The sequence below is a fragment of the Gobio gobio genome (genome assembly GCF_949357685.1).
Source record: "Gobio gobio genome assembly, chromosome: 18".
Taxonomy (NCBI): Eukaryota; Metazoa; Chordata; class Actinopteri; order Cypriniformes; family Gobionidae; genus Gobio; species Gobio gobio.
In genome coordinates this window covers 30,951,811-30,967,503 of record NC_137111.1, presented here as the reverse complement: position 1 = coordinate 30,967,503, position 15,693 = coordinate 30,951,811, and the positions used below count along the sequence as shown (strand labels likewise).

The 15,693-nt window shown below is 37.9% G+C and overlaps 1 protein-coding gene across 2 annotated transcripts in view; it reads right to left on the bottom strand.

Annotated features, from left to right (window-relative positions):
• The window catches only part of vcla (vinculin a), a 47,169-nt gene that overhangs the window by 12,213 nt on the left and 19,263 nt on the right, over positions 1 to 15,693 (bottom strand). For both annotated transcript variants that reach the window (XM_079843419.1, XM_079843420.1), the window contains exons 4-11: positions 15,500 to 15,608; positions 14,486 to 14,608; positions 13,944 to 14,104; positions 6,535 to 6,625; positions 5,044 to 5,191; positions 2,028 to 2,181; positions 758 to 933; positions 218 to 408 (exon numbers count right to left, since the gene is read on the bottom strand). In XM_079843419.1, coding sequence (XP_079699545.1) covers positions 218 to 408; positions 758 to 933; positions 2,028 to 2,181; positions 5,044 to 5,191; positions 6,535 to 6,625; positions 13,944 to 14,104; positions 14,486 to 14,608; positions 15,500 to 15,608 — 1,153 coding nt within the window. The remainder of the gene's footprint in view (positions 1 to 217; positions 409 to 757; positions 934 to 2,027; positions 2,182 to 5,043; positions 5,192 to 6,534; positions 6,626 to 13,943; positions 14,105 to 14,485; positions 14,609 to 15,499; positions 15,609 to 15,693) is intronic.

Here is a 15,693-nt window from a genome sequence, read left to right as displayed (position 1 = left end):
CAGTGTCATCCTTTGAGGGTAAAAGTAATTGCCTCAGATGACCAGATGAGTCTTTTACTGCACTGGATGCCCATTACGCTAATAACAAACACAGATATCATAACAGCTACATGGCCACAAAATGGTTTTCATTCAATTCTGAATGGAAATGGGTTGCAAAGATGCTTTTTTTTTGTCTGATTTAAAAGGTAATGTTTTACTTCATCAAGGCACCCACCTACTCCATGATCCTCTACTCCAGGGTTGTTGATCCAGCGCAAAGCCTGCTCCATTTTGCCCTCCAGGGTAACGGCAGCCTTGGCAGGTCTCATGTTGGCCACAGCACGGTTAGTCTTTGCCTGCAAGTTTTGCAAAGCTGTGCCAATCTGTTTGGCCAGCGCTCTGGCCTCAGGAGTATCCCCTTTACCTCTGTCACACAAAAATGGACCAGAGCGTGATATTCAACAAACAAAACATCATCAGATGTTTTAATCAAACACATTATCAGGCAGATAGACAGATTCCAGATATGAGTCACACTAGGCACATTATTTGGGATATATAATCTGACCTGACCGTGTACACGATAACGGTTTCTCAAGTTCACATTTTTCATCATGTGCTGATCAAAGATACACCATTTTCTAAACATGACAGACTGGCAAGCAGGATTAATATGAAGCTGAAAACCGTCTGTCTTTTGAAAGCGGAAAGAACACTTTGAATGTTCCTGTAAATTAAAGGTCTCTAACCATACGCAATGTAGGCTTGTAATTACATTTTACGAAGTTCCACCAATCTCGCAGTGAGTCCTGCGATCTCACTGATGGAGCGCAGAATGTCGTCTCTCTCTTTAGGGTCTTCACACAAGTCAGCGATGCGCTTGGCCTCTACCAGAAGAGCACGGATGTTCTCTTCCCCCTCCGGACCACCGTTAGGATCAGCCAGCCAGCTCTGTGCAGAAATGAACATTTAATTAACAGGAAATGGTGTTTTTATTTTATTTTATTTGAACAGTACATGGTGTGTTTTCATTTTATTTTGCATCACTACAACTAAACCTACTAGTTAGTTAGCAGTATCTTCAGAAATAACCTCAGAACAGTCTTTGACTATTCTGTCTCCTTATTATCAGAATGAACATACTAGATTGACACTTGTCAACATTTCCTGTTTTCAATTTGAAGGAATCCGTCTTGTTATATAATCATACTTTGCCATTGTCTGAACTAATCTGTGGTTTTCTGTCGCTGCACCAACAGCACAAAGTACAATGCTTCCACCCTATAAATATTTATGAGACATAGCACATCTCCACTAAATAACAAGAGTCGAGACAAATGTATGCAACATCTATTTAGACGAGAACACGTCTGTAATTATGAGTACCCATTTTAAGTACCCACAGGTCCTCTGGGATGCATATGGTCTCTTTAAATCTGTAATTATAACAAAATAAAAAGTAAAATAAAGGGACTTATGAACTTTGAGGGTGGAGAAAACACTTGCCATATCTTTTGTTGTTGACATCAATGGCCATTTATTGACTCAAATCTCAAATTCATCTGTGACTAGATTAAACGATATTACGATTTGCCTCAAAAAACACCTAATTACTTCTTATTAATAGATAGTAAGGTAGTTGTTAAGTTTAGGTATTTGGTAGGATTAAGGGATGTGGAATATGGTCATGCAGAATAAGGCATTAATATGTACATTATAAGTACTAATAAACAGCCAGTATTCTAGTATTATGCATGACATGCTAATAAGCAACTAGTTAATAGTTTGAATATTTATGGGTCTGTATTAACTTTAATAGTCTTAATATTAAATAAAAAAAATATGATAATTATAATATACATGACTTTTATATTTTTTATGCTGGTATTATAAGGCATAATGTTGGTACTCAGTTGGGTTGTCACTTGATGTTCAAAGTTTGCCTTGAAGCAAAATCAATTGAGCACCAAACAATAGAAACACTAAACACACCAATCCACAAAAGAAACATCTTCACGCTTCTGTTTAACAATATAAAGACTGACCTGGGCTGTGTCGATTCTCTTGGCGATGGCCTGTTTGGCATTGGTCAGGGCCTCCAGCTTCCGGGCAGCATTCTCCACTTTCCCCACCATAATATCCAGACCCTGGCCCACCTGCTGAGCTTTCTGCATACCCATAGGGGTGGCACCCTGACCTCTGAACAAGCAACATTTAATATAATGTCAACATTTAACAGTAAATTCTCATTTGTTAACATTAGTTAATGCATTTAATTAACATGAACTAACAATGGGCAATATATTCTAAGAAGATTTATTAACCATTGTTAATGTTACTTAATAAAAATTTTCATATTCATGTTAATGCACTTCACAGTGCATTACGTAATATTGACAGCTAGTGGTTGAAATGGGTACTACAGTCCAAATTCAAAATATTAGAGAGAGTCGTTTCCCCTGTCATCCTAAAACTCGGGTTGCCAGATTCAGGACATGCAACGGGAAGGAGCGCAATTGACATTGGCAAGCGGCGAGCCTTAAGGCCTGTTCACACCAGGGATGATAACTATAAAGATAACGATAACGGCACAGAGAAACAATATCATTGGAATCACTTTCAGAACGATTTCACAAAGCTGATGAACGATAAAAACATTGACAGCCAATCAGAAACCACCCTGCTGTAACAAGCTTGATCGTTTAAAGCCGCAGACAAGCATGTGCATAGAATAAACAGAGCGATATCCGCTGGACGCTACTACAGTTCAGGGCCGTAACCACCATAGACATTGAGGGGCACAAGTTTCCCCACCAATAATTAGAAATGGCCAAATTGTCTCCCCCAATATTTTAAATTCTTGCACTGCTCTGCTGCACTTCATTATGCAGCGCTCTGTATGTTAGGATGACAAAAAGGTTTAAAAGTTACATTTTAGTCTGGTTTGCCTCAGTGGTCTAACAGCGCTCGTCAATGTCAAAATGATTGAGATGGCCAATCAAATCAAAGTAGGCGGGGTTTATGCATAAGGAGCCTTATGTTCTCTTCACCTACAGTCTATGGTCTTCACACACAGATTATCGCGTCAATCTATCACTTAATGCCATTGCGGAGAGAGACTCTATTCTTTCCGGTGAAATCACAAAACAAAATGCACACAAACGTGTCCCTGCTCTTAATATACAATCATTGATGAACATCTTTGATTTTAATGAAGAAAAAAAAAAAAAAACTATATGACAGCAGATTAGAACCCGGAACCTTTAACACGGTTTACAAAAATTCTAACACCAGACCACTGGGGAATTCATATTTGTATGTATTTATTCACTAATGCAAAGAATCTCTGGACTAATTATATATTTGATGCAAATTAATGCAAATATTGTTTGCAAATAGACCAAAAAGGATTATTTCCCAACTAGAATTAGACCTAGAATTTCATTCACTGTTCTGTTTCTTTATGCTTTATAAAATAAAAAAACAAAATTGGTTCCCCCCCAATGTTCAAGACATGGTTACGGCCTTGCAATAGTTATCTTTAGAGTTATCATTCTTGGTGTGAACGGGCCTTTACACTGCAAGTTGATCAACTAATGTACACGTTTGCAATGTTTTTATTGCCAATGCTTTTTAGTTCAGGCAAAATCTGCAATTTCAATATCATTTGCTCAATTCAATGGTCACAATACACTGTGTTTTTCCCTAACTGGAAACCTGGGGTGTTGAAATACTTTTGGATAAATTGGCAGTGGGTGGGATCACACAGACCAAAACAAAAACAGACATTCTGGCACGGAACACACATTTTAGTAGAATAACTGGCTGTAGCATTGTTTTTCGGAGAAACAAGTATTTGAACTCTTTCCTAAATCTCTGCAAACATATGTGACCTGTGCTGGCAAAATGAGTCGCAATGAGCATACTTTCCAAAATGAGTTAATGTTATTTTAACATGCTCTATTAAAAAAAAATTCAAATTATGTATCATTTGTTTGAATCGGACCAAAAATTAGTTACACGTTTGAAATCGATAGAGTCAGCAAAGTCAGTTTTGAGAAAAATCAAGTTTAAAGTTTGAAGGTTCCAAAACAAAATCACAGAGCACCCATACCTTAAAATTAACCCAACAGTTAATCAAACTTTGACTTAAGACATAACAGATAATTTTGCGTGAATCGCTTGTTTTGCTTGTAGCTCGTAATTATCCTGTGCGCATTCCAACGCATTTTGCCAGCATGGGTCACATATTATGGTACTTTTATGCTTTAGTACAACCAAAATAAATTACATACAGCACCTTTAACTAATGTAGTTAACTAATGTTAATAAATGAAACCTTATTGTAAAGTGTTACCAATGTAATGTAATGCAAAATAATAAAATTTAATTACTAAATATAAATACATTTCTCTCCCATAAAGATCTCTCCGAATACCCTTGAAAACTTTTTTAGGGAAACAATTTAACAAGCATCCGAACTGCATGCAAAGGTTAGTGTAAAGAGCACCCGTGTGAGAGTGTTCAATGGGCCTGTGCAGCCGCTGATTATCCAGCCCTTTAGCCTTTAATCTGCTTTCCTTGAGTCTCTCTAATGAAGTCAGAGCCCAGCGTCTGATCTTTCACTTTCACTCCAGTTTTCAACATCCTTGACACATGGGCCCAAACTGTACCACACCGTTCCTTCCTTCTGCTGTACTCAGCAGTCAGGGATAAACAATCCCTGGAGAATTAGACCACTAACAAACAATGTCTAAACTGTGTTTATTAAAAAACCTGACACACTTTCTCGTGTTGTAAATTAGAAGCAGTTACAGCCCCTGAGACACATCACACAGGGGGTAATGTGTTGCATAAAGGATGATGAATATCATTATGAACAGCACAGAGCTGCATTAATGCATAATTCAGCTCACGTGAACACTAAAGGAACATATGGTGGCATTTGGCTCTCAATGTGAACTGCTGAGCAGAGGAATCTCATAGTCGGTTGAATCAGCAATATAATGGGCTCTCACTGTAATTCTGCCTTTTCTCCCGGTGCACCTGAAGGGGGCGTACCTGGCGCGCACATCTGACACTTGATCCGTCATCTGGCCCAAGGTCTTGGCTGTTCCCAGGATCTCTCGTCTCTCTTTCCCTGCACAAAGCTCACCCACTTTTCCTGCTTCATCCAGTATCTGACGCAAAGCATGCTCTCCCGGATCTCCTGTATGAGAGCATCCAGAGCAGGAGTCACAGACATAGTGTTAGGCCACTACACACTCATATTTTTAATCTATTTAAATTAAAATCATCAACATTACATATATTGTGTAAACTGCTGTTCAAAAGATTTGGGGTCATTAAGATTTTTTTATTTATTTTATAAATAAAGCTATTTTGAACTTTTTATTCAAAGAATCTTGAAAAAAAAGCACAACTGTTTTCAATATTGATAGCAATAAGAAATGTTTCTTGAGCAGAAAATCAGCGTATTAGAATGATTTCTGAAAGATCACGTGACACTGAAGACTTGAGTAATGGCTGTTAAAAATTTAGCTTTGCCATTACATGAAATAAAAAAAAAGTTAAATATACAATGGTGGCCAAAATTATTAGAACACTTGGCATCTGGGAGTCGTCTTATTGGGCCTAGATCTATTTTCCAAGAGGACAATGACCCGAAACATTCTTTTAACTATTGCCGGAACTACCTGTGACAGAAGGAATCGGATGAAACATTGAAAATTATGGACTGGCCCCCCTCAAAGTCCGGACCTCAACCCCATCGAGCACATTTGGGGCGAGTTGGAAAATGAACTGGACAGATCATTTTGTACATTCAAAGTAAAGCCTTTGGCTTCAGTTGCAGATGGTATGGGATAACATTAATGTTGAAGTCCTCAGAGGAAATATATTGACACTATGCCAGAGAGATGTGCTTCTGTAATTGCTGCAAAAGGTGGACATACCAAATATTAAAGTTAAAAGTGGATAAAAACAGTATGACTCACTTCATCTGATATATGATGGTAAGAGCAACCATCTGCATGTTTCATGAACATTATGAAATGAAATCATGTTTTGGAGGCAAAAAAAGGTAAATATTCTCCCATCTGTCAGGTGTTCTAATAATTTTGGCCACCACTGTATTTAAAAAGAAAGTTGTTTTAAATTGTATATAATATTTCACAACATTACTATTTTACTGTATTATGATCAAATAAATGCAGCATTGGTAAGAATAAGAGACCAAATAATACTGACCACAAACTTTTGAATAGTAGTGTATGCAATTATTAATTAATTAAATAATATGTTGTGATTATTAACACATAAATGTTGGTGATCACGTGCATGTGTTCAAATCTGAAGTCAGAAATTTGCAGAGAATTTTGCAATTTTCACAATAAATGGTAAAATTTCACTGAAGAATATGTTTTCACTAAAAGTTACAGTATTGCTACCCTTTCACCTCAAAATATCAACGAAAATCCATTCCTGACATGACTTCCTTAACACCTGAAAGATGACAGTGAGCTAGTGAGCTAATGGATGTGGTTATGTTACCTGGTAGGCCATTAGGGTCCCTCAGCCAACCTTTAGCCTGACCCATCTTTGACTCTATCAGTGCTAGCGCTCTCTTCATGGCCTCAGTGTCCTTCAAGGAGAAAGAGTGTGTTAGTCAGTAATGTTTGTCATTTTGGCCTTCAGGAAAGGATGTCATAACATGTATCAGGGTTTTTTTTTTGCCGTTGCATATGCAAAATGTTGCATTTGCAAAAAGCATGTTTTTTTGCAGTTGCATATGTGCTCATATGCTAAACGGAGAGGGCTCTGCATCTCTTTCCCTCTGAAGGGCAAGAGGAGCCTCTGCCTCTCTCAATCACACACACACAAAGTGCGAGAGCGGCCCACATAATCACCACTTCACACTCCATTGCACCACGCACGCATTTGGAGGAGAACACGTCTGGTTCAGTAACTCAGCCGTGCGTATGGTGCTCCTCTCAACTGCAGTCTAAAGCAATAGTCATCTGCACAGACAATGCATTCAATGCACACATTATCAGAAAAATGAGCATATCAAGAAGAGCATAACACTAAAAGACAAATGAAGGGCATGGGTGTGAAATTATGTTTGGTGTGAGTATCAAGGTCATGCCTTCAAACCTGATTACAATTAGTAATAGCCTAGCAACACCCTAGCAACCACCCAGAACACATTAGCAACTACAAACATACTCCAGCCATATGAAAGATGAGGGGGGAGATCTTTTGACTTGCACCGGTGTTTTAAGGCTTTTGACTGGTGCAAATCAAAAGATCTCACCCCGTAAGGGCCCCAGTTATATCTTGCTACAAATATATCAGGAAGACATGGGAGTGGTTCATTTTGACTTGGTGAAGCGTACATCCTAGCAACAAACACCACTCAGATCTTATTCTGGAAATGTACATATCTAGTTTTGTTTTGTTGTTGTCTTTGTTTCAGCAAGATAAGACAATAAAGAGTGATTATTGAGTTCCTGTTTTTGCATGTGGCATTTCCAACAGGAGACACTCTGGCAGCTGAAGCAGCAGTCAGATCCATTCAGGAGAAGGAGACGGGCAGGAAATGAACCCCTCACACCTGCTCCATCTGCCTATTACACTCCATCTCAGCTGTAAAATACACTATGTATTACAATTTCTCCAAAATATGCAGCTAGATTCCTGTCAACCCACTGTCATAAATCCATATTATGAAATCAGAAAAGCCCAAATATAGTTTGCGGTTATCCTGAAGCAAACCTGAAGCACAAGGATAATCAATGAGTCTTCTTTCAGCTAAAACGAATTATCCGCCCAATCCATTTCCTCTGCTTACTTTGCCTGCCTGCTATCCAGTAACTGCTGCTTTCCAGACAACTGTTCAGCATCCAGCAAGACAGATCACATTATTTGTAAGTTGATGAGTCATTTCCTATTCGCATTCATTAATGGATAGATTCAGCTCAGGGTTGGGTTGCATTCTCAAGCTGAGGTGCATGAAAATGTCCTATGCATTTTTTTAGGTTTTAGCTGTTTACTGTTCTAGTCACTTCACATATGAAATAAATGAAATGTAGAAGAAAAAAAATGTATTGTAGTTAATGCATTTGCATTGATATACTGTTCAAATGTTTGGGGTACGTAAGTTGTTTAGGTAATACTTAATTAAGCAGGAAAATATTCAATTGAACAAAAGTGACAGTAAAATTATTTTCCAAACAAATGCTGTTATTTTTAACTTTCTATTCAAAGAATCCTGAAAAAAATTCAACAGAAATATTGAGCAGCACAACTGCAATATTGATAATATTAATAAATGTTTCTTGAGCATCTTAAGCATGATTTCTGAAGAATCATGTCACACTGAAGACTGGAGTAATGATTTTATTGTAATAATAAAAGTAATGTTTTTACTGTATTTTTTATCAAATAAATACTGCCTTGCTGAGCATAATGAAACATTTTTCAAAAACATTATTGACTCCAAACTCGTGAACGGTAGTGTATGTATAGAGTGTGTGTGCGTGTGTCTGCCTTATAATTCTTATAAAGCCTTATATAAGGCTTATAATTCATATAAAGAGTTATCTTTTTTGAAAATCTAAAATAACAGAAAGTTTTCTGTGATGGGTAGGGTTGGTGTTGGGGGATAGAATATTCAGTTTTACAAACACCGTGTTCAGAGACAGGCTAGGTCTTCTGAACCTGATCAAAATTTAATGATGGAGTCGTGTTTGAAAAAAAATATCTGCTTTAATATGTATTCTGCTTATGCACCTTATCTCATGAATGATATCACAAGTTCCTGCTGTGGCAAGCTTTTGTGTTGTGTGTGTGTGTGTGTGTGTGTGTGTGTGTGTGTGTGTGTGTGTGTGTGTGTGTGTGTGTGTGTGTGTGTGTGAGTGAGTGGCCAAGGGAGTTGAAGAACAATAACTACATCAATCCATCTTTCATGTTGTCAGTCACAAGGCACAAGGGAGCCCAGAGTCAGAATGGAGTTTCAACTCAAAAGAAAATACAAAAGAAAGTGGGTCCGATGCTAAATGTGTGCTGCATTCAAAAGACTGAAAATTTACTCTTTGAATGTGCCAAAACGATTATTAGATTTGCATCACTAAATCCGTTATGTATATTTTCATTCAAAAAATTAGATTTAAAGACCCACATGAAATTAAAATTTTTGTTTTGTGGCTTTGAGCTCGAGTACACTTTGATTCATCAATTATACTTATAAAAATAAATATGGTCCAAAAAAATTATCTGAAAAATAACCATCTTCCAACTAGCAACAGCCAATGTCTACATGACTAGATGACCAAATCACTTGTTGCAAAACTAGACTAAATGCTTTTGGCTATTTTAATAAAAAGGGAGGAGCTTTCCACTATACAGTGCATCCGGAAAGTATTCACAGCGCTTCACTTTTCCACATTTTTTTTTGTTACAGCCTTATTCCAAAATGGATTAAATTAATTATTTTCCTCAAAATTCTACATAAATGTCAATGTGAAAGAAGTTTGTTTGAAACCTTTGCAAATGTATTAAAAATAAAAACCAGGGGGGAAAAAAATCACATGTACTGTACATAAGTATTCACAGTCTTTGCTCAATACCATGTTGAAGCACCTTTGGCACCAATTACAGCCTCAAGTATTTGAGTATGATGGTACAAGCTTGGCACACCTATTTTTGGGCAGTTTCTCCTAATCTTCTTCTTTGCAGGACCTCTCAAGCTCCATCAGGTTGGATGGGGAGTGTCGGTGCACAGCCATTTTCAGATCTCTCCAGAGATGTTCAATCAGGTTCAAGTCTGGGCTCCCGCTGGGCCACTCAAGGACATTCACAGAGTTTTCCCATAGTTATCCTTTTGTTATCCTTTGACTGTGTGCTTAGGGTCGTTATCCTCTTGGAAGATGAACCTTCACCCCAGTCTGAGGTCCAGAGCACTCTGGAGCAGGGTTTCATAAAAGATGTCTCTGTACATTGCTGCATTCATCTTTCCCTCGATTCTGGCTAGTCTCCCAGTTCCAGGTGCTGAAAAACATCCCCACAGCATGATGCTGCCACCACCATGCTTTACTGTAGGCATGGTATTGGCCAAGTGATGTGCTGTGCCTGGTTTCCTCCAGACATGACACTTGCCATTCAGGCCAAAAAGTTAAATCTTTGTTTCAACAGATCAGATAATTTTGTTTCTCATGGTCTGATAATCCTTCAGGTGCCTTTTGGCAAACACCAGTCAGGCAGTCATGTACCTTTTATTGAGGAGTGGCTTCCGTCTGGCCACTCTACCATACAGGCCTGATCGATGGAGTGCTGCAGAGATGGTTGTTCTTCTGGAAGGTTCCCCTCTTCACAGAATGTTGGAGACGCTGTTAGACATGCTGGAGCTCTGTTAGAGTGACCATCAGGTTCTTGGTCACCTCCCTGACTAAGGCCCTTCTCCACCCAATCGTTCAGTTTGACTGAAAACTTTTTCCATTTACGGATGATGGAGGCCACTGTGCTCATTGGGATATTCAATGCTGCACAATATTTTCTGTTCCCTTCCCCAGATCTTTGCCTCGATACAATCCTGTCTACAGATGCTTGGTTTGTGCTCTGACATGCACTGTTAACTGTGAGACCTAAAGACCACAGGTGTGTGCCTTTCTAAATCATGTCCAATCAACTGAATTTACCACAGATGGACTCCAATCAAGTTGTAGAAACATCTCAAGGATGATTAGTGGAAACAGGATGCACAGGAAGCTACATTTTGAGTGTATACTTATGTGAATACTTCTGTACATGTGATTTTTTTTTTTGTTTCATTTTTTTTTTTTTATACATTTGCAAAGATGTCAAACAAACTTCTCTTTCACGTTGTCATTATGGTACTGTTTGTAGAATATTGAGGAAAATAATTAATTTAATCCATTTTTGGAATAAGGCTGTAACATATCAAAATGTGGAAAAAGTGAAGTGCTGTGAATACTTTTCGGATGCACTATATATATACCACCCCAATTTTCTATTTCAACAAGAAATACATGAACACAAAAGCAAACTGCACTTGTCAAGTCATTTCATTGGATATTTAAAAGTGGGTGTAGCGGTGCATCAGGAGTCATGGAGCAGAACACCAGGTTGATCTGTTTAAGACAGCATTCAGATTAAAGGAATGTGTACAGAGGGAGCCATGGAGACAGACATCAAGAGTTAAAAAGTTGTCACTTCCTGAGACAGACATTAGTGATTAACTGTGAGACAGAGTGTCTAAATGATGGATGAAGTGAGACTGAAGGATGTGGAGGGTGAGTGGTGGCACAGTTGCATTCCACAGCACATCAGAAAACAACCTCTCTAATTGCAATTTATTGTTTTGTTTTGGTGCTGGGTTTCCGAAATACATCACCCCTTATATATACAGCATTTAAAATGGCAAGCCAGGCTGAGAAAAAGGCTCTCTATCAAACATAATGTTAAAAAAAACAAAAAACAAAACAAGAATAAATATACTAACACAGACATACGGTTAGCAACACAATGATCGGACATGCAGTTTGTCATATTACAGAGCCTGAGAGAGGAGAGCTTACCTTCTATAGGAAGGGAAAAAATGGAAGAACACAGAACAGAAAGAGAGCAAAAAAGAAAGAGGCATGTTTACAGAGTTATATCAGGGCAAACAGAAAAAAACAGAGGTGACAGCAAAGTAAATGAAAGCTTAGGAAACTGATTTTGAGAGTAGAGTAGTTTCTTATGGAAATATTTAATATGCATGCTAAGCAAGCGAAGGGTGTCATCGGTCAGGGAGAAGGATCAAATGATTCAGTAGACTTTGTGAAATATTAAACGGCAGATTGTTAATCTAACAGTTAAACACTGATGCCGTGATTATGTTTTTTTTTTTTTCATCTAATATAGTCAGTGAATTCTGAGCCTGCTTGTGAACAGTGCAGGAAATGGAACAGATTATTACATTAGCAGGATGGGAGTGCCAGATTAATTTAGGGTGAAAAACAAAGATACACCAAGGGGTCTCAATGGAACGCATTTTTTTAAGCGGCCATGTATTTTTCACATTCATTTTCTTTAAATGTACTGAACTAAAACAACCAGCTTTTAGATAAATCACAATATTAGAATATTTGAATAAAATTGCAAAACTTGCAAGTGATGTGACTGAATCAGTCACGTGGTAAAATACAAAACAACTGACTGCAAGTCAGTTCATTTGATTTCCACATTTGTAATGCACCAGGCAGTAAAATAAATAAATAGTAAAGAAAAAAATTGCAACTCTAAAAGCTCAAATCCATGTTAATCAGAGTTTTTATCCTATCCACATACACACCAAGTGAAGGGGGAACATATTTTTGGAATTATTTCTACTTCTGCGACATTGTGACTGACAGCTCAGGTACTTATCAGTGATGCGCGGGTCAATGTATAAACAACCCGCACCCGACCGACGTTTTCAACTAACCCGCCCGCAACTCGGACCGCAAAAAAAAAAGAAGAAAATATTGTACCCGACCCGCTTCCTGACCCGCATTTTTTAAAAGTAGTAAATGCTCATCGTAGCTCATTGGGCCATTGAGAAAATGTTTCAGGCCCTGACGTGGTGTGCTCAGAGGTGCAGCAGCGAGAGCAGGAAGTTCTTGCGGCGGCCCATCATTTTCCATTTCAGCTCCAGATGCATATTATTGATGAACGCGATGTTTATGTTTCGACCCGGCTTGAAGAATTCATCAGCCCACATTTGGAAAACATTTGGAAAAGTGTGAAAGCCCTTAGGAGCGCAAACTGTTATTTTTCTGAATGCTGTATGATATAGCCTAGTGTTATGTAATACAGGCTTGATTTATTCATTTATTTCGTTTAATTTTCTTAACAATTAAGATGCTGCATGTGTTTATCCAGTCTAATCGAAGTGTGCGTCTCTCCCCCGACTTTCCCAACAAAAATCCCGCCCCCTCTCAGAAAATACATAAAACTGACTTTAAATGCGTTTAAAAGTAGCCTATTAAAATGGTACAATGGCATTGCTCAGTTCAACGTTTTGGGAAATCGGGCATTTTGTCCCGCGTCAGCATTTATTCAAAAGTTAATAACGCTCAACATTCAAAAGGTAAATAGATTTATTGACGATCCGACCGTGACCCGAATATCATTAAAAATATTTTTGGATGACTCGTAACCGCGGGTAACCGCGGGTGGCCGCGGGCACCCGCTCATTTTGGATCAACCCGCGCATCACTGGTACTTATTGTGTTTTGTATAATATTAAAATCTGACAAATGGGAAAGCGCAGAGGATAGAGCAAAACAAAACACCGGTCATGAGAATTTTAAAAGGGAAATGAGCTTGAAGAAAGAAGAAAGTCATATACACCTAGGATGGCTTGAGATTGAGTAAATCATGGGGCAAATTAAATTTTTGGATGAACTATCCCTTTAACCAATGAAATTTCTGGTGAAGTGGTTTTGGGTGGGTGGGGGAGGGTCATGCGAAGCCAAAATGCACTTGTGATTTGTGATTTTGTCACGTCTTGTTGCTGGAATCTTATCGCATCTAGTTAGAACAAGGTGTAAAGAATGACCTCCATTCCTAAAGCAGCCATATTGATCACTGCAATGCCTATGCAGGCTATACTTTTAACTGTAAAGTAGGACTACAGTCGCTATAATGAGTTACAACTATGAATGAGTGGATCATCAAGGCTTTTACATTATCATCGGAAATCAAATTTTCTATGGAAAAATACTTTTCTACAGCATTGCCACTGTCATGTTTACCTTTTGTAAATATAGTAAATTAAAAATTGTACACTTAAATTGCCCAGAGACTGTAGGAAATGAGTTGTCTGACCTTTTGAAGCCAATGTAGCTTAATGCAACTGTTTAAGGTGGGGTTGTAGGAAGGAGTGTATGCGTTTATGTATGTGATAAAGCTCATACTTTGTTGGCCCAGGCATCCTCGTCCCAAGAAGTGAGTTGCAGCACTCTGATAATCTCGTTGATCTCAGCGCTCATCTTCTCATATGTGTAGTTTCTGTTCTTCAAGGCTTCCTCCACACCATGACTCTTGGTGCACTTGGTTGTAACAAAGATTTTAATGGCTGATGGGTATAAAAAAACAATTGTGTTAGTACTCCCTTTTATGAGCAATCTAAAACTATTTTACAAATCAAGATCAAGAGTGCAGTTTATATCTGAGTGTCCAAAAATCAGGCAACTAATTATCTCCATATGAGTAGACATATTTGCAAACATCAACATTAAAAGCCTTTCTGCGTGTGCAGATGAGCTGCCATCAACCTGGCTATTTATTGCTGAGCCAACTGCAGAAAGCCAACTGGATGAAGGGAAAAATCTATCCCTCCCTGCAAGGCGGTTAAATGGCTCCAATTATCAGTGTTGCCATATCAACGGCTGGCACACCGAGACGGCACGCAGCACACACACACACACACACACACAGTGGTTCGATAATCTCTCACCTGATATGAGCACGGGCAGCAGTTCCTTCACTGTGTTCATGGAGGTAACCAGCATCACACGGTGCTCCTGGTGTGTCAGCTCCTGTTGCCGTTCGTCAATCATCTTTGCCATTTTCGTCATGCCTAACAAAAAATATATATATTAAACAGCTGTCCAATAATTATGAAGGACTGAGCAACTGTCCAGCTAGCAATAATTATCTATATATTTATAAGCCAAAAAAGGATGTTCAATTTGGAATTTGCTAAAGACAGAGGAAGAACAGTGCTTTTACATTATGTACAATATCAGTCATATATTATATATATATAAAATTATACTCTACCATTCAAAGGTCTGTAAGATTTTTAAATGTTTAGAAAGAAATCTCTTATACTCACCAATTTAAAATAACTGTTTACTATTTGAATACATTTTAAAATGTAATTTATTCCTGTAATGGCAAAGCTGAATTTTCTTTTATACAGTAAATGTCTTTAGTGTCACTCCTGATCAATTTAATGTATCCTTGCTTATTAAAAGTATTAATTTCTTTTAAAAAACAACAAGTTACTGACCCCAAACTTTTGAACGGTTTGGGGTCAGTAAGTGCAAAGTAATGTAATGTGCATTTCGGAAAAAGAAAAACTGGTTTTCAATAGTTCATGCTATACATAAAGCACAAATAGAAGCAAGAAAAAAAGGCTACTAGAAACTGAAAATGCCTCACATAAATAGAAGTTCTTCCATCCAAAACAATACCACCTAATGAAAACAGTTGAATAGAACATATATAACAAATAAACAGCTTTTCATGGTCATAGTTATATCCTCATTTAAAGAGTGTAATCTTTAAAAAAAAATAATAATTTAACCATAATAACAATGAATTCTATTCATGCAAATAATCGCTGCCAACTGTCCACTTGCACGAGCCAAGATGTCAACAGTGTCAACTTTAAATTCAAATGAGAATGAATTGAAAACTCTTCAAAAGCAAGTAACAAATACATAAAAACATTTAACACAAGTACCTGGTCCCAGGTTTTTAGTGTAAGTGATCAAGTCCTCCACGGTTTCCACAACCTCTGCGACGGTAAGGTACTCCAGGATGCCCTTACACACACGGATAATTCTACGTACCTAAAAAAAAGACATAAAATACCAATGATTCAAAAGAAAAATACATTTATTTAAATATATGCATTTGGTAAAAGCTTTTATCCAA